Genomic DNA, 24,942 nt, shown 5'->3' on the forward strand with positions numbered 1-24,942 from the left:
TGGCGTCACAAACTTAAAGGGATCTTGCCACCGGCACATTAAACCTGCAACATGCAGGGCACCTCACCTACCACCCGGCCTGGTCCCTATACATAGAGTGCCCCAGAGGATCCATGTGCCAGCCTCTCCATCACTGCTGTATACCTGCCCAGGGTATATAAAAACTGTGAGTACCAGAAACACCCTCGGTTAGTAACTACCCCTGTGACCTCACCATCGCTCAAACCCTTCAGGGCTGCGTACTGCAAAATGCATGCTCAATATGATTCAGGTCAGGTGATTGACTTGGCCATTGCATAACATTCCACTTCTTTCCTTTAAAAAACTCTTCGGTTGCTTTTTCAGTATGCTTTGGGTCATTGTTCATCTGCACTGTGACGCGCCGTCCAATGAGTTCTGAAGCATTTGGCTGAATATGAGCAGATAATATTGCCTGAAACACTTCAGAATTCATCCTGCTGCTTTTGTCAGCAGTCACATCATCAATGAATACAAGAGAACCAGTTTCATTGGCAGCCATACATGCCCACGCCATGACACTACCACCACCATGCTTCACTGATGAGGGGTTATGCTTAGGATCATGAGCAGTTCCTTTCCTTCTCCATACTCTTCTCTTCAGATCACTCTGGTACAAGTTGATCTTGGTCTCATCTGTCCATAGGATGACTTTTTTAAATGTCGTTTGCAAACTCTAATCTGGCCTTCCTGTTTTTGAGGCTCACCAATGTTTTACATCTTGTGGTGAACCCTCTGTATTCACTCTGGTGAAGTCTTCTCTTGATTGTTGACTTTGACACACATACACCTACCTCCTGGAGAGTGTTCTTGATCTGGCCAACTGTTGTGAAGGGTGTTTTGTTCACCAGGGAAAGAATTCTTCGGTCATCCACCACAGTTGTTTTCTGTGGTCTTCCAAGTCTTTTGGTGTTGCTGTGCTAACCGGTGCGTTCCTTCTTTTTAAGAATGTTCCAAAGCGTTGTTTTGGCCATGCTTAATGTTTTTGCTATCTCTCGGATGGGTTTGTTTTGTTTTTTCAGCCTAATGATGGCTTGCTTCACTGATAGTGACAGTTCTTTGGATCTCATCTTGAGAGTTGACAGCAACAGATTCCAAATGCAAATGGCACACTTGAAATGAACTCTGGACTTTTTATCTGCTCATTGTAATTAGGATAATGACGGAACACCACACCTGGCCATGGAACAGCTGAGAAGCCTATTGTCCGATTACTTTTGGTCCCTTAACAAGTGGGAGGCACATATGCAAACTGTTGTAATTCCTACACCGTTCACCTGATTTGGATGTAAATACCCTCAAATTAAAGCTGACAGTCTGCAGTTAAAGCACAACTTGTTCGTTTCATTTCAAATCCATTGTGGTGGTGTATAGAGCCAAAAATCGTAGAATTGTGTCGATGTCCCAATATCTATGGACCTGACTACGTTGTTCACAATTGACTACACAGGTGTATCTCAGTTAAACACTGCACACCATAAGGCATGTGTGTGAGTCACATGAACTGTTCCTCTGGGTGTCTATTTGCAAGCCCAATCTGAGCCATAATGCAAACAGACACACAGATCACTGCTGGAAATATTGACCGATAGTCCACTGTGTGTATGGACACTATGTAGAGGTCACATAGCTACCAACTGATGCACAGTGCTAGTCTATCGGTCAATAAGTTCAATGTGCCAGCAGCGAAAGTATCCACAAAAGGCTCGATCAGAGCAACAATGTTGCAGATGGATACAAGAGTCACTCAGATGCTGGCCGTGCTCTTAGCCAGCAACCGAGGACTCCTAGTAATTAGTGCCGCACTCAAGACCAAACAGCCAAACATCAGTGATAGCTGGCAAGAGTGATAAAATGCTCGACGTGTTTCTATGCGTCCCATTTGCACACTTCCTCAGGAGCAAACTTCTTAAAGGGAGTCTGTCAGAACATTTACCCCTTTTTAACAGTTCCCATAGCGCTGTAGCCGCAACACATGATTAAAACGGTACCTTTATATGCTTTTGTGGACTTGTAAAACTGCCAAAAATAAACTTTGATGCATATGTAAATGAGGGCCCGCAAGTGCCCAGGGCAGCGTCCACCGCGTTGGAGCCCAGGCAGCTCTGCCTCTTCAGCTCTTATCCCCGCCCATCTGTTTTCTCTCCCCCTCAGCGAGATCCCGCGCCTTCGTGCTGACTTCCTTGGGCAGGGCATGCGCACTGCGATGCCCAATGCTGGTACGGCATCGCAGTAGCTTATGCGCATGCAGCAGCCAACGGATCATACAGATAAATTTACCTTTCTTGGCTCTCTGTGTCTGCAGTGACAGCTGCTCGCTCGGCTCGTACCACTATGGAGCACCGTGCCATAAGGCAAAAGTGAAAACTAAGTGGCTCGGGGACCAAAACGTTTACATTTTGGGTCCATGGCCTGGAAACTACCCAGATCCTAAACCCATTGAGAACTTGTGATCAATCCTCAAGAGGCGGGTGGACAAACAAAAACCCACTAATTCTGACAAACTCCAAGAAGTGATTATGAAAGAATGAGTTGCTATCAGTCAGGAATTGGCCCAGAAGTTGATTGAGAGCATGCCCAATTGAATTGCAGAGGTCCTGAAAAAGAAGGGCCAACACTGCAAATACTGACTCTTTGCATAAATGTCATGTAATAGTCGATAAAAGCCTTTGAAACGTATGAAGTGCGTGTAATTATATTTCACTACATCACAGAAACAACTGAAACAAAGATCTAAAAGCAGTTTAGCAGAAAACTTTGTGAAAACAAATATTTGGGTCATTCTCAAAACTTTTGGCCACGACTGTACATAGAGATGCATGCTGCCAAGGGGGCACACATCTCCATGTATACACACATCCCACCTGGACGGGTCCATAAAAAGGGCCCATATACAGTACAGACCAAAAGTTTGGACACACCTTCTCATTCAAAGAGTTTTCTTTATTTTCATGATTATGAAAATTGTAGATTCACACTGAAGGCATCAAAACTATGAATTAACACATGTGGAATTATATACATAACAAAAAAGTGCGAAACAACTGAAAATATGTCATATTCTAGGTTCTTCAAAGTAGCCACTTTTTGCTTTGATTACTGCTTTGCACACTCTTGGCATTCTCTTGATGAGCTTCAAGAGATAGTCACCTGAAATGGTTTTCACTTCACAGGTGTGCCCTGTCAGGTTTAATAAGTGGGATTTCTTGCCTTATAAATGGGGTTGGGACCATCAGTTGCGTTGTGGAGAAGTCAGGTGGATACACAGCTGATAGTCCATCTGAATAGACTGTTAGAATTTGTATTATGGCAAGAAAAAAGCAGCTAAGTAAAGAAAAACGAGTGGCCATCATTACTTTAAGAAATGAAGGTCAGTCAGTCTGAAAAATTGGGAACACTTTGAAAGTGTCCCCAAGTGCAGTCACAAAAACCATTAAGCGCTACAAAGAAACTGGCTCACATGCGGACCGCCCCAGGAAAGGAAGACCAAGAGTCACCTCTGCTGCGGAGGATAAGTTCATCCGAGTCACCAGCCTCAGAAATCGCAGGTTAACAGCAGCTCAGATTAGAGACCAGGTCAATGCCACACAGAGTTCTAGCAGCAGACACATCTCTAGAACAACTGTTAAGAGGAGACTGTGTGAATCAGGCCTTCATGGTAGAATATCTGCTAGGAAACCACTGCCAAGGACAGGCAACAAGCAGAAGAGACTTGTTTGGGCAAAAGAACACAAGGAATGGACATTAGACCAGTGGAAATCTGTGCTTTGGTCTGATGAGTCCAAATTTGAGATCTTTGGTTTCAACCACCGTGTCTTTGTGCGACGCAGAAAAGGTGTACGGATGGACTCTACATGCCTGGTTCCCTACCGTGAAGCATGGAGGAGGAGGTGCGATGGTGTGGGGGTGCTTTGCTGGTGACACTGTTGGGGATTTATTCAAAATTGAAGGCATACTGAACCAGCATGGCTACCACAGCATCTTGCAGCGGCATGCTATTCTATCCGGTTTGCGTTTAGTTGGACCATCGTTTATTTTTCAACAGGACAATGACCCCAAACACACCTCCAGGCTGTGTAAGGGCTATTTGACCATGAAGGAGAGTGATGGGGTGCGGCGCCAGATGACCTGGCCTCCACAGTCACCGGACCTGAACCCAATCGAGATGGTTTGGAGTGAGCTGGACCGCAGAATGAAGGCAAAAGGGCCAACAAGTGCTAAGCATCTCTGGGAACTCCTTCAAGACTGTTGGAAGACCATTTCAGGTGACTACCTCTTGAAGCTCATCAAGAGAATGCCAAGAGTGTGCAAAGCAGTAATCAAAGCAAAAGGTGGCTACTTTGAAGAACCTAGAATATGAAATTTTCAGTTGTTTCACACTTTTTTTGTTATGTATATAATTCCACATGTGTTAATTCATAGTTTTGATGCCTTCAGTGTGAATCTGTGCATCACGAAGAGTTTCAGGCACCAGTCTGGACTGATGTAGTCAAGGATAGTTATTGACCCGCTACATCTAAAACAGTCTGGACTAAATCCTAATCCTACTAGCACGTTGATACTAATAACCTGCAGAAAAAGGAATAAGGACATGGTCCATGTGTTAAAGGGAACCTGTCACCAGTTTTGTGGTGTCCTAACTTAGGGCTCTTTCACACTTGCGTTCTTTTCTTCCGGCATAGAGTTCCGTCGTCGGTGCTCTATGCCGGAAGAATCCTGATCAGTTTTATCCCCATGCATTCTGAATGGAGAGAAATCCGTTCAGGATGCATCAGGATGTCTTCAGTTTAAGACCGGAACGTTTTTTGGCCGGAGAAAATACCGCAGCATGCTGCGCTTTTTGCTCCGGCCAAAAGTCCTGAACACTTGCCGCAAGGCCGGATCCGGAATTAACAGTGCCCTGCGCATGCGCCGGGCACTGTTCAGCGCAGCGCTTCAGAGCGGGGACCGCAGAAGCCGCCCAGCAAACTGAATATTCATGAGCTGGGCGGCGCTTCAAAGCGGCAGTTGGGGAGGCTGGCTGGGCGCAAGAGAGGTGAAACGCCGCCCCTTGGGCAGATTGAAGACCGTTGGAGCAGGTCATAAAACTTAAAGTTTACTGTATGTATAATGTGGACAGGGGGGATACTTATACGATTGTAATACCCATTATAAGACCTGTAGTGCCATATATATACCTCAATATGCTTATTGGCCCTGTCAGTGTGCCTTTAAGCTAAACGTCGTTTCGGTGCATTGCCGGATCCGACGTTTAGCTTTTTCTGAATGGTTACCATGGCTGCCGGGACGCTAAAGTCCTGGCAGCCATGGTAAAGTATAGTGGGGAGCGGGGGAGCAGTATACTTACCGTCCGTGCGGCTCCTGGGGCGCTCCAGAGTGACGTCAGGGCGCCCCACGCGCATGGATGACGTGATCGCATGGCACGTCATCCATGCGCATGGGGCGCTCTGACGTCATTCTGGAGAGCCCCGGGAGCCGAACGGACTGTAAGTATACCGCTCCCCCGCTCCCCACTACTACTATGGCAACCAGGACTTTAATAGCGTCCTGGCTGCCATAGTAACACTGAACACATTTTGAAGACGGATCCGTCTTCAAATGCTTTCAGTTCACTTGCGTTTTTCTGGATCCGGCGTGTAATTCCGGCAAATGGAGTACACGCCGGATCCGGACAACGCAAGTGTGAAAGAGCCCTTAGGGCAACATACATAAATGACTGATTCTCTTAGCAAAATGCTGGCTCACTTTCTTTAATTGACCCAGTCAATCTGCCAACATCTTGTATTGAAAAGCTCCAGCTGATAATGATGAGTCATGAATATTCATGAGCTCCTGACTCTCCCCGCCCACCTGCTGCTGAATGATAGTTTGTTTCCATAGGAATCAGCAGCAGGTGGGCAGGGGAGGGGCTATAGCTGTTAATTAAATATACGCTGGACTCGATGACATCACGCCGGACTCGAATCAGCTCATTAGCATGCGGCATCTTTGTGTGTATATTATGAGGTAACCATCTGTCACACCAGTAAGTGAATACATCTAAGGTACTTTTTAATTAGTTAGATTATAATCAAATATCCACACGACAGGTTCCCTTTAAGGGTAGGCACAGGTGCGCTAAACTGCAGTCCTACCCATCTCTGTGCAGCCTAGCAGCTTATAATGTATTAGAGGTGGATGCCCTGTTAAGAGTCTTAGGGTCCGTTCACACGTCTGCATCCGTTCCGCAATTTTGCGGAACGGGTGCGGACCCATTCATTCTCTATGGGGACGGAAAGGACACGGACAGCACACCGTGTGCTGTCCGCATTTGCGGAGCGCGGCCCCGATCTTCCGGTCCACGGCTCCGCAAAAGATAGAACATGTCCTATTCTTGCCCGCAGCTGAGGACAAGAATAGGCATTTCTATAGGGGGTGCCGGCCGGGTGTATTGCAGGTCTGCAACACACCACGGACGTGTGAATGGACCCTTAGTCTGCTATATGTGGTGTAGTTCACACACGGCACCAGGACAGCCATACAGCATGCGGCCCCTCAATAACCGCTATACGTACAAGTGCACGCTAAGTGGCCTCAATCTGCACCTAAGTTTTGATTTCTTTGCACGTAAACCCCCAAACATCTCATCCTGTACTGTACGTGGCTTAGGGGTATCCTAAGTAGATCTTATAGCTTTGAGTTATTCTTCCATTTGATCTGAGAAGAAATACTTCTTAGTCTTCCACGATCTCTTCTTCCAAAATAAGATCCTCCTCAAAAATCCGTCTAGAGGTGGAGGCATCCTCAATGTCCTCTGGCTCAGAGGAGGATTGAACGGATAATCTAGGTTTTTTTACTCGACGGGATAGGAGGGCTAGGGGTTCTCAGAGAGGCCATGGAAGATCCGATTTCTTCTTGGATAAATGATTTAATTTCGGAAAAGATAGGAGGGTTGCTCTTTTTTAGGACGTCCGATATACGATAGACTTCTTTTTGTAGTTATCTGGTAGTCTCTTGGCACAAGTGGCGCACTTTAGAGATTAGTTTTAGGTTTTGTTTCCTTTGCTCCCTAGGGAACAGAATAGAGCAACCAAATCTCATATCATAACATGGAATATCCATTAAACATACATGTAATCAAATCATACTCCCCATAGGGGAACTCACTGAAGATGCAGCCAGAAGGGGAACAGAGCCCTCCTGACGGGATGCTGGAGCCTCAGATGCCGACATAGTGGTGGAGATGCTGCCTTAGAGCCACATGAGCATCACTCATTTCTGCCGGCGTCTGACGTCACTCAGAGGCGCCCGGCATGTTGTGACGTAGCTCCGCCTCCCCCCGCCTGTCAGTCCCGAGGATTCATACAGCATGCGTGTTCCACATGGGTCCGACATCAGCCGTCTGCTTCCTACACAACGTGGAAGGAGGACAGCGATAGAAAGGATCGTGGGCCCCAGCATAAGCCGTGGCCATGTTGCCCCCAGCTGCCCAGCCTTAGCCCCTGCAGCGAGAAGGCAGTGGGGGAAGGATGAAGGCAACATCCTAGGATTCTTCACCTGCCCACAGGGAGGCCTCTCTCTGCATGCTTACCCCCTAGGGGCAGGAATAACACGGAGGGTGAGGAGGGGTTGGAGCAATTTAAACTCTCTCTCTGTATATTCCTGCCCCACAGAGGTCAAGGGTGTGGCCATCATGGTGGATGAAATGGAATTTATTTATATATTTTTTTACCATTTTTCCAATATAAACTATGGTAAGTTAAATGGTGCCATTAATAATACATCTGCAAAAATAATCGCTCATAGGGCTACGTGAACATGTACTATACTGTGTACTGCCTCTTTCCACTAAGTGATTCATTTTTAATCCTGCATTATTTATTTCAGTAAAGATGGCAATTTTATATATGTTGCCATATGTTTTGGTGTATTGGCCTATTTATTGTTTGTAGGCAATTATAATCCCTGACAAAGTGAATGATAAGACACAGATGTCAAGTTATTCATCCATTTCCAGGAGGAACATCAGAGGAACAGCTAATAAACAATGCTCTTGAAGTGATATCTTACATCATGGATGTCAAACTCATGGCCCTCCAGATGTTGCAAAACTACAACTCCCATCATTCCCTGATAGCAGTAGTATGCCCAGGCATGATGGGAGTTGTAGTTTTGCAACAGCTGGAGTTTGACATCCCTGTCTTACATACAAGCCCGTCAGGAGGGGTGACAGGTCCTCTACGTTTGTGTTGAGGAGATTAGAGCATCACCAACCAGACATAAAAGCACTTGTAGAACAAACGTATATGCACCGCTCCAGCCAACGACTGGCTTCAGCAGTGACGTGCTGCTTGTGGCCACAAACTCAGAAGCCAGTCATCGGCTGGAGCGGTGCATGTGACCATGACCATGCACCGCTGGTTGTAAACAGTGCAGGGACTGGAAGATGGAAACAGGAGGATTGGGCTGCAGGCACGTGCTTAAATATCAATATTACCAAAAAAAAAAAAAACTTTAACCCCTTAAGGACCTGCCATTTTTCACCTTAAAGGGCTTCTGTCACCCCACTAAACTCTATTTTTTGGGTACTTATAATCCCTATACTGCGATATGAGTACCCAAAAAATAGAGTTTAGTTATTAATCATTTTCGTTCAGTAGATAATGCAAAAAACTTACTTTTTTAATATGGAAAATCCCTGTCTACCAGCAAATAGGGCGGCTACTTGCTGGTAGCAGCCGCAAAAAAACACCCCTTCCTCCTGTTGATTGACAGGGCCAGCAGCAATCTCATCCTCTGGCTGGCCCTGTCTGCATTTCAAAAATCGCGCGCCTGTCTTGATTCGGCGCAGGCGCTCTGAGAGAAGGAGGCTCATCTCCTCAGCACTCCCTCAGTGCGCCTGTGCCGATAAAGTCTTCTCTTTCGGTGACGTCATCGTCGCAGGCGCACTGAGGGAGTGCTGAGGAGGCGAGCACTCCAAAAAAGCTACCCCATTTTGGAAACTAGGATAAGGCGGCAGTTTTGTTAGTACTATTTTAAGGTACATATGATTTTTGGTTGCTCTATATTACACTTTTTGTGAGGCAAGGTAACAAGAAATAGCTGTTTTAGCACAGTTTTTAAATTTTTTTGTTATTTACAACATTCATCTGACAGGTTAGATCATGTGGTATTTTTATAGAGCAGGTTGGCATGGACGTGACAATACCAAAAATGGTTGATTCAGTTTTACATAAAGCATTTTAGATTTTTTTTGTGTCTCCACATTCTGAAAGCCGTACTTTTATTTATTTTTGGGGGCGACTGTCCTGTGTAGTGGCCAATTTTTTTCGGAATGATATGACGGTTTGATTGGCACTATTATAGGGTGCATATGACTTTTTGATCGCTTGCTATTACGCTTTTTGTGATGTAAGGTGAAAAAAAAAATTGCTTTTTTTCACACCGTTTTTAGTTTATTCTTTTTACGGTACTCACATGCAATATTTTTATAGAGCAGGTTATTATGGATGCGGCGATACCCAATATGTCTACCTTTTTTTTTATTTAAGTTTTACACAATGATTTTATTTTTGAAACAAAAAATCATCTTTTAGTGTCTCCATAGTCTGAGAGCCATAGTTTTTGGGTAATTATCTTAGGTAGGGTATGATTTTTGCAGGAGGAGATGACAGTACGCACTATTTTGGGATGTGTATGACTTTGTGATCGCTTGCTATTACACTTTTTGTGATGTAAGGTGACAGTTTTTTTTTTTTTTTTTTTTTTTTACACCGTTTTTTTTTTTTTTTTAATTTACGGTGTTCACCTGAGGGGTTAGGTCATGTGTTATTTTTATAGAGCAGGTTCTTACAGACGCGGCGATACCATATATATATTTATATATACACACACTTTTTTTTACTTAAGTTTTACACAATAACGATCAAATGATGATTATCCAGAGGATAGAGCATCAGTTTAAACAAACTACAGAACCCCTTTAAGACCCCCAAAGAAATGACGTACATGTATGTCATGGGTCCTTAAAGGGCTTCTGTCACCCCACTAAAGTGATTATTTTTTTTTTGGGCTGGTGAAATTAGTTATATTGCGATATATCACAATATAATTGTGTTACTTACTTTGATCCAGCAGTTTCTTCAAAAAACGAAGTTTTATCATATGTAAATTCGGTCTCTAACAGCAAGTAGGGCGGCTACTTGCTGCTAGCTGCTGCAGAAATCCGCCCCCTCGTCGTGTTGATTGACAGGGCCAGCCGGGATCTCCTCCTCCGGCCAGCCCTGTCGGCATTTCAAAAATCGCGCGCCTCTGTTGATTCGGCGCAGGCGCTCTGAGATGAGGAGGCTCGTCTCCTCAGCACTCCCTCAGTGCGCCTGCGCCGATGACATCACCGAAATAGAAGACGTCATCGGCGCAGGCGCACTGAGGGAGTGCTGAGGAGACGAGCCTCCTCATCTCAGAGCGCCTGCGCCGAATCAACAGAGGCGCGCGATTTTTGAAATGCCGACAGGGCTGGCCGGAGGAGGAGATCCCGGCTGGCCCTGTCAATCAACACGACGAGGGGGCGGATTTCTGCAGCAGCTAGCAGCAAGTAGCCGCCCTACTTGCTGTTAGAGACCGAATTTACATATGATAAAACTTCGTTTTTTGAAGAAACTGCTGGATCAAAGTAAGTAACACAATTATATTGTGATATATCGCAATATAACTAATTTCACTAGCCCAAAAAAAAAAAAATAATCACTTTAGTGGGGTGACAGAAGCCCTTTAAGGGGTTAAAGGGGTAAACCAATTTCTCACAGAACTGCCAAAAGCTCTGGCACTTATATGCATCATATCAAATAGCCCCAAAATGCCAGTATAAAACCTTCCTCAGTGCATTTTGTCCTGCACGCTGAAAAATCTCTAGAAAGGAATATGAGAAAAAACAAAACGTTTAGTCTTACCGGTAAATACCTTTCCAGGAGTCCGACATGACAGCACACATGGAGCAATACCAGATAACTATTTTAGGGAGGGACTACTGCCTGTAAGACTTTACGTCCAAAGGCAAGGTCTGTATTAGAAGAGAGGTCTAATCTATAAAGCCTACAAAAGGTTTGAAAACTAGACCAGGTAGCTGCCCTGCAAATTTGTTCCACCGAAGCATTAGCTCTTTCTGCCCAAGAAGCAGACACTGATCAGGTAGAAAGGACTGTGATCCTGAATAGGCAAGATCTGTTCTAGGAAGTATATGCTTTCTGAATTGTTGATTTAACCCACCTTGCAATAGTGGACTTTGAAGCTTGCTTCCCTTTGTTCTTCCCTGCAAATTGTACAAATAGGGCTAAATCCTCCCTGAAGGGGCGAGTGGCTTCTAGATATCGTATTACCACCCGACGAAAGCTGCTTTTTCACATTCCTTGGGTCAGTACAAAAAGGAGGGTAGAACAATTTCCTGGAAACTATGAAAGGAAGAGACGACCTTAGGCATAAAATCCGGGTCCAACTTAGATAATTCTATCATCCAGGATTCTCATATATGGTTCCCTTGGAGAAAAAAAAAAAAAAAAAAAAAGGCTTGAATTTCACCCACTCTTCTTGCTGTTATGGCCACAAGAAATACAGATTTAAAAGAGCATTTTAATGTGACAGCTTTGGAGATTTACATAGTTCTTCTAAGACAAACGACAAGTCCCAAGGATGGACTGACTTTATAAGCGGAGGCCGGATCCTTGAGATAGCACAAGTAAAAGGTTTTTATCTAATTGTGCAAGAGGGAAGTCCTAAAACCAACTCAAGGCCGATATTTGAACTTTTATTGTACTGGGTCGATGACCCATATCAAAAATCTTCTTGCAGAAACTCTAGAATGCCCTGTATGGAAGGAGAGTCCGAATCCTTCTGCAAGCACAGATACCAAGAACAATTTTTTTTCCAAATCTTCACATAGATGGCTGAAGGGACTCTAGTTGCTCTGAAGCATAGTAGATATCACTTTTTCCGACAAGCCTCTGGATCTCCGCATCTGCTTTTCAGAATCCAGGCTGTCAGTTTCAATTTGTGCACTTGTGGATTGTATAGAGGCCCTTGGGACAATAGGTCTTTTTCTGGGGAAAGGAAAACAGTACCTCCAATGCTAACTTTTCTAGAACTGGAAACCAGCTCTGTTTCGGCCAATGGGGACCTACTATAATCAGAGCAGTTGTTTCTGATCTCAGTTTTTTTTAAGACAGACCCAAATCAGAGGAAACGGGGGGGAAAGGAATAAGCCAGAACCATGTCCCATTTTTGAGACAAGACATCCACTGCCAGTGGTCTGTCCCATGGGTTTAGTGAGAAGAAACGGGGAAGATGGGAATTTCTCCGTGTTGCAAAAAAGATTCACTTGTGGCATCCCCCATCTTCTGCCAAGTAGATGAAAAGTTTCCTTCTTGAGACACCACTCCCCTGGTTGTCTGCTTAAAAAGTCAGCGGTAACATTTTGTTCCCCTTTCAGGTGGACTGCTAATATTGACAGAACATTTTTCTCTGCCCAGCTGAAAATCCGGGGCTGACAGATGCTGAAGGGGCGGGAATTTTGATCCCCCTTGATGCTTCAGAAAAGAGACACTGTTATAATGTTGTCCGAGAAAACTAACATGATCCTCTGCAGATCCTCTGATTTTAGAAAGGTCTCAAAGACTGCTTTCAACTGCCAGAAGTTTGATGATTTCTGGGAGAGTGAGTGATCCCAGTGTCCCTGGAAGTAAGAGTCTTGTATCTGGGCGCCCCAGCCTGACTTTCTTGGCATCTGCTGTCATTATAATCTGAGGTTCTGATGTCCAAGGAATTCCCAATGAAAGATTCTCTGGATCTTTCCACCATGAAAGACCCCGGATTACAGAGTCCGGGATGCAGAGCTTTTGATCTAAAGTCTTCAGATCCCGGTTCCAGCGAGTCAGGATTGTCTTCTGCAGGGGTCTTGAGTGAAACTGACTACAGGGGACTATGGAAATGCAAGAGGTCATTAATCCCAGGATTTTCATGGACGATCTTATGGACCAGACCTCCTTCTTCTGGAATAAGGAGATTTCCTGGCACATTTTTACTTGTTTTTCCATTGGAAGGAATGAACGTTGTTTCTCTGAATCCAAAAGTGTACGTAAGAAATTCTTCCTCGTTTCTGGAATGAGGTTTGATTTTTCTAGGTTGATGAAGTGAGAGAGGCTGGAGAGGGTGTATTTCAGCTGTTCTCTTAGCATTGTGGCTGATTGAGCCATCAATAGGAAATCATCCAGATAAGGTATTATTCTTATAATTTCTTTCCTTCTTAACCAGGACATCACCTCAGCCACTATTTTTGAAAATATCCTTAGAGCCGAGGATAGGCCAAAGGGAAGGCACTGGAACTGGAAATGTAGAATGGATGCGTTTTTTTGAACTGCAAATCTGAGATATTTTTGATGGTCTGGGAAATTGGCACATAATAGGTATCTTTTAGATCCCCACTGCACATTGATGCACCCGGATCGATCAAACAAGTCGTGGTTTTTATAGATTCCATTTTGAACCTCTGATATTTTATCCACTGATTCAGTGTCTTGAGGTTCAGAATGGTCTGATATGTTCCGTTCAGCTTTTTTTATAAGGAAAACCTTTGAGTAGTGACCCATACCTGGAGGAACAGCCCTGATGGCTTGAAGTTTCAGAAGTTTCTCCAGATCTGAAAGTATTGCAGAGATCTGTTCTGGTTGAGCAAAATGAGTTACCACAAATGTTTTTGGAGGAGGGCATAAGAATTTTATCTTGTATCCGAATTATATAATTTTTTTAATCCAGGTATTGCAAGTAATCTCTTTCCATTGTGGAAGAAAGGATTTTAATGCTCCCCCCACAGGAAGAATGTCATTGTTTCTGCTGTGTAGGGTTGGGATTAAGGAGAAACCTTCTACCCTTGCCTCCTTTAGGGTAACTTCATCTTCCCGACTTACCTGTGCCCTTGTAAGACTGGGGCGTATAACGGGGACCAGCCTTCTGAAAGGACTGGGATTTTTTTTTACTTTTGTCTTCAGGAAAGCCTTTCTTTTTATCCATAGCCTTTTAAAGAATGGAATCTAAAATAGGACCGAAGAAAGGAATGGTGCACAACTTGTGTTTTGACGGAATATCTCCTGACCAGGTCTTAAGCCACAATGCTCGTCTGGATAGACGAGAGAGCTGCCTCTGGCCGCAAATCTTATAGATTCTGCCGAAGCATCAGAGAGAAACGCTGTAGCCATCTTTAATAGTGGAATGGAGTCTAAAAATTCCTCCTATGAGGTTTTCATTTTTAAATGGTTCTCAAGCTGGGACAGCCACAAAAAAAGCGAACGAGACACTGAGGTAGCGGCAATATTCATGTTGATTAATGCAGAAGATACTTCCCAGGATTTTTTAAGAAGACCATCAATTTTTCTATCCATAGTATCTTTTAACTGCGAGAAATCTTCAATGGGCGGTTTTTTTGATTACTTTTTCAATGGGTATGTCTATTTTTGTGGTCTCTATCCATAGTTTTGTATCTTCAGCATTAAAGGCTAAACGGTTTTTAAATTCACGAGATATATACAGGCCTCCCCCCCCCCCCCCCAATTCCTCCAAAATAAGAGACTTTAAATTTTCATTAACAGGAAAGAGAGACTTCCTTCTTGCTTTACGTCCCCCAAACATTTCGTCCTGAATAGAACGAGGCTGAGCCACTTCTTCAATATTCATAGTTTGACGGACTGCGGAAATAAGAGAGTCTAAATCTTCGGAGGAGGAGAAGAATTTCCTCCCCTCTTCCGCAGGACCAGAAGCAATATCGTCATCATCGATCTCTCCTTCAGATCTATTATAAACAGATTCTTCCCCTGAATCTGAGTCTATATCCACTCTAGGTCTTTTAGTCTGAGATAGTGGAACAGAGTTTGGTATTAGTTTAGCCACAGAGGAATGAACTTCTTCTTTAATGATTTTTGTCATTTCAGATAACAAAGATGGTTGTTCCTCCTTAATGAGTTTATCAATACAAGAGCTGCAAAGTTGCTTAGCATAGGACTCCACCAGCTTCTTATTACACATAGCACATCTTTTATCTCTTTTTGGTTCAGATGGTGTTTTATAAATCCCTTTATCCTGAAATTACGTAAGGAAATAAGCCTTTCTATGTGGACAGAAGAAGTCCATCAGACAGGGTAATATATAGATATAACTTACATGCCCCTGGGCAAAGGGGTCTGAACGCGGCAAGGACCGACCAGACACAGGACCTTCCATGGAGAGAGAGATACACAACATTCATCTCTTACCAATTTTATAGTCCTGCCTCCGGTGATCTGCGCCTTCCTAGCGTGCCCCCGGAAAGGATCCCCCCCTCAGAATGGGATCCATTGCTTGCTTACCCAGGCCTGTCAGTCCTCTCGCCAAATGTCGCAAGAGGACTTCACAGGCGCGCTCCTACGCTGGAGTGCAAGCCGGGGCCCGCCTCCAACATGGCAACGCACATACACGTGGAGCCACCAGAGGAAGAAGGGAGGAAGCGCTGCGCGAAGTCAAGAGCCTCCAACGTAGCAGGAAGCGGACATCGCAACCAGACCTGGCTGCCTTCATGGGTACTGGTAAGGACAGGGGACCCCACCTTAAGGGGTGCACTAACCGGGGACAGGAAGAACACTGGCATTGGAGGGGAGGCAGGAGCTTTTAACCTCTCTGTACTTCCTGTCCCTTTAGAGGTATGTGTGCTATCATGGAGGACATCCTGGAAATCTACTTTTTGCTTCCCCAATAACAAATCTCTTAATATTGTAGCTCAGCCTTGGGGCTCATGCGCACGACTGTATTTTGCATCCATGTTCCATCCGCATTTTTCTACCGATACACACACACACAGACGTCATCCATATGGCCGTACCACACATTGTAGTACACATCCTATTTTTGTACTTTTAGGGACTACAATTGGTCTCCAAATCCTGCTAGGAAATGTAGACATTAGTCATTAGGACCCAGAGAACGTTCACGACACACGCCGCTCCCATGAAGGCACTCACCGGTACAGTTGATTTCTCCAACAGACACACGAAACGTAAAGTTGGGTTGATGAGCTTGTCCTTCAGCTTTGAGTAGGTCATACACGGGAGTCTTTCCTACCCGAGTCCCATACTCTTGCAGCAAGCTGATGGGAGTCTTCCCAGGACTCGACGCCAGCATCTGCTCTACACTGGGGAAACGTAAAGAAAATGCACAGTGGTAAGAAAATGTTTGACATAATATGCAGTCTGCATGTACGTGTGTGATATATGTGATTATATATATATAGCTCTACATTCCCCACACCAAGAGCAGCTGTGGAATATCAATGACTGCCTACATGTAATCGATGTTTGACAGCGGCTCCTTTAGCTTCCCCCCCCCCCCCCCCCCCGAATCCACTAAATTCGCTGTGTAATCCACAGAGCAATAAATCGCTATTATCGCCAAATAAGTCTATACATGAGCCCATGCTGAATGCTAGAAATACTTTACTGGAAGGCCACCACATTCAAAAATACTATTTCTTTTATCCCCTGCTCCCATGCAAGGGAGACAACCACAACAAACATACATTAACCCATAACACAAAGGTTACAGCCCACATAACATCCTCCCCTCTGCCTGTGATATAATCATGGTACACCATGGTTAACAATCATCACAGGCAGGAAAATACACAATGTCCTCTGTCCTGGAGACAACTGAGTTGTAATTCAATTATCTCTCAGGACAAAGGGCAATCGCCAATACACACAGAGAGACAATGGAACAGACCTCACTACTCAACTTGTCAATGTCCCACCCTTTACAATACACATAGACATTTAACACATCCCAAAATGGCACGAATTAGACCAGGAATTCAAAAGTTAGTAAAAGTCTCTTGGGCCTGGCTGTACTCATGGCTTTTCTGTCCAAAACCGGTTCTACACAGTCTTTTGTCCTGGAGACAATTGAGAAGTGATCCACTTATCTCCCAAGGACAAGCTAGACTATTAGCCACATGGTAGCAAAAGACAGCAAAATACATGAACCCACATAACTATGCAGCCATTGCATAAAACAGGTGCATACAACATAGGACTGTAATCACATGGTAAGAGGCTGGCCAGCAGTCCTCTCCAAGTACTCGTGGCAACCTCAAAAGAGGAGAGTTTGTCACAAGTTTCATTCATCGGAATGGGGTTTGTGGAAAGCCATGTGCTTGCTGCCAAAACAGCCCCATGTAGGTGACTGGAGTGTGTGAGGGCTTTGTAGGGGTATGGCACACAGAGCTGATGTCCTGCACGTCGCAGTGTAATTACGTGTGCTTGTTCCATTGACTTGAATGGGACAATCACTTGTAATTACACTGCGACGCCGCTGCAAGCGAGACGACACACAGTGTAATCCTTAAGACGAAGCAGCGCTACTTGGGAAAGGGGGCGATTTTACTAGCATAAGGGACCCTTTTAGCCTGCACAACGCAGCATAATAATGCGTGTCCATCAATTATAAACCAGGTAGAAGAGCCTTCACGTTGGCCGAATAATCGTTCCTTCCCTATTTAAAGGGGTTTTCCAGGATTGTATACCTGATGACCTATCTTTTAGACAGCTCATCAATATCTGATCAGTGGGGGTCTGACACCCGGGACACCTGCCACTCCTGTGAGCGCTGTGGCCTTCTCCCTGCTTGCCAAGCACAGCGTTGTACATTGTATAGCGGCTGTGCTTGGTATCAGACTCATCCCCAATTCACTTCTATGGGGCTGAGCTGCTCCTAGGCCACGTGACTGATGAACATGATGCCACTGGCCCAGAAAAAGCTTTAGGAGGCTGTGCCAATTGGTGGGGGTCCCGGGTGTCAGACCCCACTGATCAGATACTGATCACATATCCAGAGGATAGGTCATCACTTTATTATTAAAGCGCCATTCATTCCATGGCGCTTTACATATGATAAGGGGTGCACATACATAATACAGACAATTGCATTAATCATAAACAAGATGAGTTACAAACTGGTACAGAAGGAGAGAGGGCCCTGCCCGTGAGGGCTTACAATCTACATGGTATGGGAGAAGGACACAGTAGGTGCGGGTGAAGTTGGTCATGGCGGTATAGAGGCAGCAGGGTCACTGGTTTGTAGGCTTGTCTGGTTTCTTTTGAAGGATTCCACGGTAGGTGAGAGTCGGATATGTTGGGGAAGTGAGTTCCAGAGTATGGGGGATGCACGGGAGAAATCTTGGAGGTGATTGTGGGAAGAGGCAATAAGAGGAGAGGAGAGGAGAGAAGGAGGTCTTGTGAGGATCGGAGAGTGCGTGTGGGGATGTATCGGGAAAGTAGCTCAGAGATGTAGGGAGGGGGCAGGTTGTGGACAGCCCTTTATGTATTTGTTAGTATTTTTAACAGAATTTGCTGGGCAATGGGGAGCCAGTGAAGGGATTGGCAGAGGGGATAGGCAGAGGAGTAACAGGGTGGGAGGTGGATTAGTCAGACAGCAGAGTTGAGGATAGATTGGAGGGGTGAAAGAGTGCTAGATGGAAGGCCACAGAGGAGAATGTTGCAGTAGTCTAGGCGGAGGTGATGAGGGCATGTACAAGCATTTTTGCAGACTCAAAGTTGAGGAAAGCGCGGATGCGGGAGAGGTTTTCGAGTTGGAGTCGGTGGAAAGGGCTTGGATGTGCGGGCGGAAGGAGAGGGCAGAACCCAAGGTCACTCCAAGGCAGCGGGCTTGGTTGACCGGGGAGAGTGTGCAGCCATTGATCGTGATATAGTGATAGATAGGTCTGTTGTGGTGGGGGGAGGGACGGGGGGAGATGATGAACTCCGTTTTATCCATGTTAAGTTGTAGAACGCGAAGGGAGAAGGAGGCTATAGAAGATAGACATTGTGGGATTCTGGATAGTAAGGTGGTGACGTCTGGACCAGAGAGGTAGATTTGTGTGTCGTCAGCATAGGAGTGATACTGAAAGACATGGGACTATAAGCTGTCCGTAGATAGAGAAGAGCAGGGGTCCTAGGACAGAGCCTTGCGGGACACAAGAAAAGGTCTCAGAAAACCCCTTGCATTAAGCCTGGAGGCCTTCAGATTACACGGGGAGGTGCGCGCTGCCAATAAACATTTGACTATTTGCTCGTTAGTCGTTTGATCGCTGCCCGGTTTGCACTGGACAATGATCGGGAACAAACATTCTTATGACTGTATAAAAAGGGTCTTTGATTTCGCCCTCCTGTCAGGACCTTCAGCAGTAATCTGTGCAGAAAGACTCCTGCAGCGCCACCACAGGGGAAACGAAGCATTACACAATTCCAATGGCTGGCTTGTGCAATGCAAGACATGCCCTCCAGAGCCAGGAGGCGCTCTCTCCTCTCTGGCCAAGATCCTGAGCAGAGCGCCCGCCCGCCCGCCGAGGTGTATGAAATGGGTTTTCTAAAATGGACAGCCCCTTTAACACCCAAGTGGTGGGGGCACTGTCAGGATTAACCCTTTGTACTCAGCGTCAGGCTTGTTCCAACCAACTACTGCCTGCCAGCAGCACGTAGTGAGACGTATGTGTCACAGCGCGGCGGCGGCCATCGTTATCATGAAAACCTGTGAACAGTAATTATACAGACGTATTCACACAGGGCAGATCTGCTGCAGACGTTTTTGAGACTCTCCCATTAATCTGAATGGGGACTGCAGGAACATAGAAATATCTGCCCCGTGTGAACACAGCCCTATGATAAGGCTTCTATAAAGGTCAGTCAATACTTCTAGGAACACACTGACAGGACTGCGGATACGCGGGCTGATACAGGAGGACAGCTATGTGCAGCACATGCCGGGCTAGGACCCAGTCAGCGCCACACGGCGGAGAGGAGCAGCCCCGGGCCGCCTACCTGGGACACCCGGAGCACGTCTGGTTCCCACAGTCCTCGGTCTCACTCATTCCCTCCTGCTCTCCGCTCACCAGCAACAATGGCCGGGGCGGGAAGTAGAGCTTCGCGAGGTCATGCAGTCAAATCCCAAGGCTTGCTGGGAGTTGTAGTGATTATGCTACCTGATGTACGCGCAAAAGCACTCATTCCAAGACTACATTTCCCGGCGTCCCACCTTTCAAACTACACCGCCGCAGCGGCCAATCACGTAATGCTTTGGTATTCAAGCGTAACGCCGCAGCCTATAATAGCAGAGAGTTGTGTCTAAACTCCATGCGCCGTAAGGGCCTCGTGGAGTCACGTGGGTTTGAAGCAGTCGCGGGATGTACCAGAATCGCCGTATCTACATCGCGTGCAGAGGGCCTTCTCCAAGTAAATAGAGCTGCGGCTGCGCGTGACGCTCTGCCAGGAGTCGCAGCTGCTCATTCTGTAGTAGCGTTAAGAAACGCCCACTAATCCACGCGGCGCTCGCTGTGAAACCTGATTGGTTAGGATGGCTAGTCCACACGCCAGCCTTTCTTTCTCACAGAGCAGTCTGTTTGCCACGAGCCACACCCCCTGCCTGCTATTGGTTGCTCTGAGACAACTCGCTTAGGGACGGGACAGGCTTCTGGAGGGGGCGTGGCAATGAAGCAGCTGGACATGGAGGGTTCGCTACTGAAATGGACTAACTACCTGTCAGGTAGGTACTGCAGCCGGGGACCGGGGGGTGATGGCGGGTTTAGTGTAAGGCTACGGGTACAGCTGTGTCTACATCCCTTGGGTGTCATCTGTACGTTTATTTTAAGAGGTGGAAGAATCCATTCTGTAGGTAAGCTGGGACTTGTGGTTCTCTGCAGATGCAGCACGTGGATTACATGGCATGCACTGTGCTATTCAGTTGTTTTACCCAAGTAACTGCCACATTGTGCTGCATTGAGGGGCAACCTAACTGTGAAGAGGGCTGCCAACCATCAAATGACCAACCCCACCCCCCAGACATTGCAAATGCCAAACCCCTTGTATATACCGCCATACAGGTTCCTAGAGAAGTAACGCCACATTGTGCTGCATTGAGGGGCAACCTAACTGTGAAGAGGGCTGCCGACCATTAAATGACCAACCCCCCTCCCCCTAGACGTGGCTTCATCACTACATGTCAGTCCGGCCTGGGAAATATACTGCACCGGCAGTGACCAGTATCTGGGGGACCCCTATTAGATCTGGGGGATCTCTGCACACTCTTGTGCCCACCTATGTCTTTGAGGATGTATAGACATCATCTGTCCCAGGGATGCTCAACCTGCGGCCCTCCAGGTGTTGCAGAAGTACAACTCCCAGCATGCCCTAATAGCTGTAGGCTGTCCAGGCACACTGAGAGTTGTAGTTTTGCAACAGCTGGAGGGCTGCACGTTGGGCATCCCGGATCTAACCAATTGGCCATTGATTACCCCACCTCCCTAAATATAAATGTTCTATACCAGGGATCAGAAACCTCTGACACACCAGCTGTCCTGGAACTACAACTCCCAGCATCCTCCTTTCACTTCTATGGGAGTTACAAGAACAGCCGAGTAAGTGTGCATGCTGGGAGTTGTAGTGTCACAGCAGCTGGAGTGCCGAAGTTTGCTGATCCCTGTTCTATACCCTATTAGTCACTGCGGTCCTGTGACAGCCCCCCCCTTGTGTTTTAGGTTCGGCGTCTAAAGTTCGGGTTATCGAAGTATCCCGTTATAGATTCCGCTACCACGGACCATAACGGAATTTAGAATCCATAACGGGATACTTCGATAACCTGAACTCGAACTTTAGACGCCGAACTTAAAACACAAGTTCGCTCAACACTAGTAAGGACCATTGTCGTCCGCAGTATGGACAGGAGTAGGACATGTTCTATTATTTGCAGAACAGCCGCATAGATCTGCCAAAAATTTGGCTGTGTGCACAAAGCCTAATATACAGGCTGTGACCGCAAGTAAAACTGGAGGCGTTGGGGGTGGGGAAGCTTTATACTGGTAAATTGTTTCATTTCTGGTGTTTCTGTCACAGTAAATCCATTCTGTACTAACAGAGGCAGGTTCTCCTCTGCTGAGTATTCCTTTGACTTCTTGCTTCCTTGGAGGCTTCCATTCCCTGCAGAACACCCCAAAATGAACAGATCGGCAGGTTGGGCATGCACACTGCCAATCCATTTATCTCTATGGGACCTGCCTAAATAGCCAAGAGCTGTACTCTACTACCGGCAGCATGATGGAGATGAATGGAGCAGCCGTTCACATGTCCGACCTTCTGCTCCGCTCACTTCTGGGGGCTCGTTCTGGTCCCCACTGATCTAATAGTTATCCCCTATCCTATGAACAGATCATCAAAGTCCTGGAAAACACCTTTAATGTGAGTTTTTTTTCCTATATTTTTTCATTAGCTTTGTTATGGGACAGGTCCACATAATAAAGAGACATCTTCTGGATGCTCCTAAAGAGTTAAAGGGGTTGTTCACCCCTGGGGGGCCTTTTAGCCAGATGCCCCTTCTACCCCTCTCAGTGCAGCCGGATCTGCAGCGGGAATCATAACTACCTGCTTCCCACTTCTGGTTTCTGACTTCCCTGCCACTGCGGCAGACTGTCGGTCTCCCCATGTCAGTGACCTGACACACAGGTGACATCCTGTCGCATCACCCGCACCAAATCTGATGATGCAGAGAGACCAAAGAACTACGACTGCAGCATTGGGGAAAAAAGGAGCGGTAGGGATCTGTTAAGTATGCTTTCCTCTGTAGGTCTGGCCATATTGGGGGAGAGGGGGGGGGAGTTCTGCCCAAATGGTCCCCAGGGTGAACAACCCCTTTAAGCCAACAGCCTTTAAAAGATGAAGTTGAGGGTTGAAAGCTACTTTCCGCCATCCCGTTGGATTGCCTGCCGGTTTAGTGTTATTACCATGTAGCTGGGCAGTAGATCATCCCTGGTCTACAAGTCAGTGGCAGATGTCAGTCTTCATTCTGTAAGGTTGTCTCCTTCTATCCTCCCAGGCTGGCAGCCACGTTACTTTGTGCTGGACCACGGCATCTTGTCCTACTATGATTCACAGGATGACGTTGATAAAGGGAGCAAGGGCAGCATTAAGATGGCCGTGTGTGAAATCCGAGGTAATATGGCCTTCTCTTCTACAATACACCTTGTAGTTTTCTTTTTATGCTGATAAAGGGGTGTTCTGGTTCTGTGACTAGTAAAGGAGCGGGCGAATGATCATTGCCCGTAACATGTCCGCTATCAGACGAGCAAACACTCATTTGTCCTTAATCGCATCATGAATTGCAGTTTTGCAAGTATTTGCTAAAAATAATATTTCAGTAGAATGTGCGGCCATGTCTCTACTGAGAGCGGACCCCCGGTGATCCGACTTGTAAAGTTTGTTTGATAGACCATGAGCCGGGGAGCTGTCAGTAGGAGGCTGGAGGGCCGGACTGTTGGGTTATGGTTGTGGCACCTTGCACAAACACTTCACTTCACACTCGCGTTTGGTGCGGATCCGTCATGGATCTGCACAAATGGATCCATTCAGATAATACAACCGTCTGCATCCGTTCAGAACGGATCCGTTTGTATTATCTTTAAAGGGGTTATCCGAGTTATGGAAAAATAAAAAATTAATTAGAAACTCATTAGGACATACATATACCTTAGTTAAGCTTGATTTCTTAAGAGAAAAACCCATACTTACACCTTTGCATGGTTCTGTTCTTCTTGCTTTGTTTACATGCTGCAGCAAAGCTGTGGGGGCGTGTACCAACGATGCCTGAGCTCTCCCTCATGAATATTTGTGGGCGTGAATAATCTGCTCTTCCCCGCCCCCTGCACTGCACATCATAACTTTGCATTAAAAAAACACACATGATCATCTCCTAGCTCACACAGGCAGATCTTCCTGTCACATTGCTATATAACACCTACTGTAGGTGTCATATAGCTTAGATACATATAGCTGTCATATAGCTTAGATACGATCACAGGGAGGGAGCGGGCACACTGTTGAATCTTCCCGCCTCGCTGCCCGCACTGGTAAGGATCGCGCATGCGCGATCCCTCACAGGAGCCGCGGCAGCCAAAGGAGAGAGGGGGGGCGGGCACACAAGGCTCTGACGTTTCGTGTACAGAGCTCCTAAGGCAGGGAGAAGCCTGTACACGAGACGTCACCACCGGAGCCTGGTGGATGACGTCAGGGGTCTTGTGACCCGCATCGGCCGTTCAGAAACACTGCAGAATAAATAATGTGAGTAAATTACAAATGTATTTTTAATAATGTTTTAAGCCACCGTAACATATATAGATATAACTCGGACATCCCCTTTAATATAGCCAAGACAGATCCGTCTTTAACACCATTGAAAGTCAATGGAGGACGGATCAGTTTTCTATTGTGTCATAGAAAACAGATCCTCATTGACTTACATCGTGTGTCAGAACGGATCCGTTTGGCTCAGTTTCGTTAGACGGACACCAAAACGCTTCAAGCAGCTGGAATGGTGACTGATCGGAGGCAAACTGAGCGGATCCTTTTCCATTCAGAATGCATTAGGTGAAAACCGATCCGTTTTGGACCACTTGTGAGAGCCCTGAATGGATCTCACAAACGGAAACCAAAACGCCAGTGTGAAAGTAGCCAACTTTCATTAGCGCGATTCTACGCTTAAATATTTGGTTCCATGATGTGTGTCGTGGCCAAATCGTTATATTGGCCTATCCTTATCCCCTCAAAGGGGTGACATATCCCCTTCTTCACCCAGGCAGCCCCTCTGATTCTGAGCAGGGCAAGGGAGAGCATTGGAGCATGAAATGCCCTGATGCTCCTCTCAGAGGGGCTGCCTTGGTGAAGAACGGCATATGTCCGGGTTCAGCTCTGAACCTGGACAACCCCTTTAGGCTGCATTCACATGTCCGTGGAGCACGGTCCGTGTGATACCGGCCTGGATTTCTTCAGAGTGCAGGAGCGCAAGGTGTCATTTATTGCTATGACGCCGTGCGCTTCCTGCTGCCGCCGCTGTACGGTG

The 24,942-nt window shown here is 46.3% G+C and overlaps 2 protein-coding genes across 5 annotated transcripts in view; one reads left to right on the plus strand and one right to left on the minus strand.

Moving 5' to 3' along the window:
- TARBP2 (TARBP2 subunit of RISC loading complex) overlaps window positions 1–20,082 on the minus strand; it is a 50,385-nt gene extending 30,303 nt beyond the window's left edge. For both annotated transcript variants that reach the window (XM_044287506.1, XM_044287505.1), the window contains exons 1-2: window positions 19,881–20,082; window positions 16,032–16,201 (exon numbers count right to left, since the gene is read on the minus strand). In XM_044287506.1, coding sequence (XP_044143441.1) covers window positions 16,032–16,201; window positions 19,881–19,930 — 220 coding nt within the window. In that variant the 5' untranslated portion in view covers window positions 19,931–20,082. The remainder of the gene's footprint in view (window positions 1–16,031; window positions 16,202–19,880) is intronic.
- A 417-nt stretch (window positions 20,083–20,499) lies between these two features.
- Window positions 20,500–24,942, plus strand: part of LOC122933198 (pleckstrin homology domain-containing family A member 3-like) — a 34,001-nt gene continuing 29,558 nt past the window's right edge. For all 3 annotated transcript variants that reach the window (XM_044288040.1, XM_044288042.1, XM_044288041.1), the window contains exons 1-2: window positions 20,500–20,601; window positions 22,924–23,040. In XM_044288040.1, coding sequence (XP_044143975.1) covers window positions 20,547–20,601; window positions 22,924–23,040 — 172 coding nt within the window. In that variant the 5' untranslated portion in view covers window positions 20,500–20,546. The remainder of the gene's footprint in view (window positions 20,602–22,923; window positions 23,041–24,942) is intronic.

Source organism: Bufo gargarizans, chromosome 3 (genome assembly GCF_014858855.1).
Source record: "Bufo gargarizans isolate SCDJY-AF-19 chromosome 3, ASM1485885v1, whole genome shotgun sequence".
Classification (NCBI taxonomy): domain Eukaryota; kingdom Metazoa; phylum Chordata; class Amphibia; order Anura; family Bufonidae; genus Bufo; species Bufo gargarizans.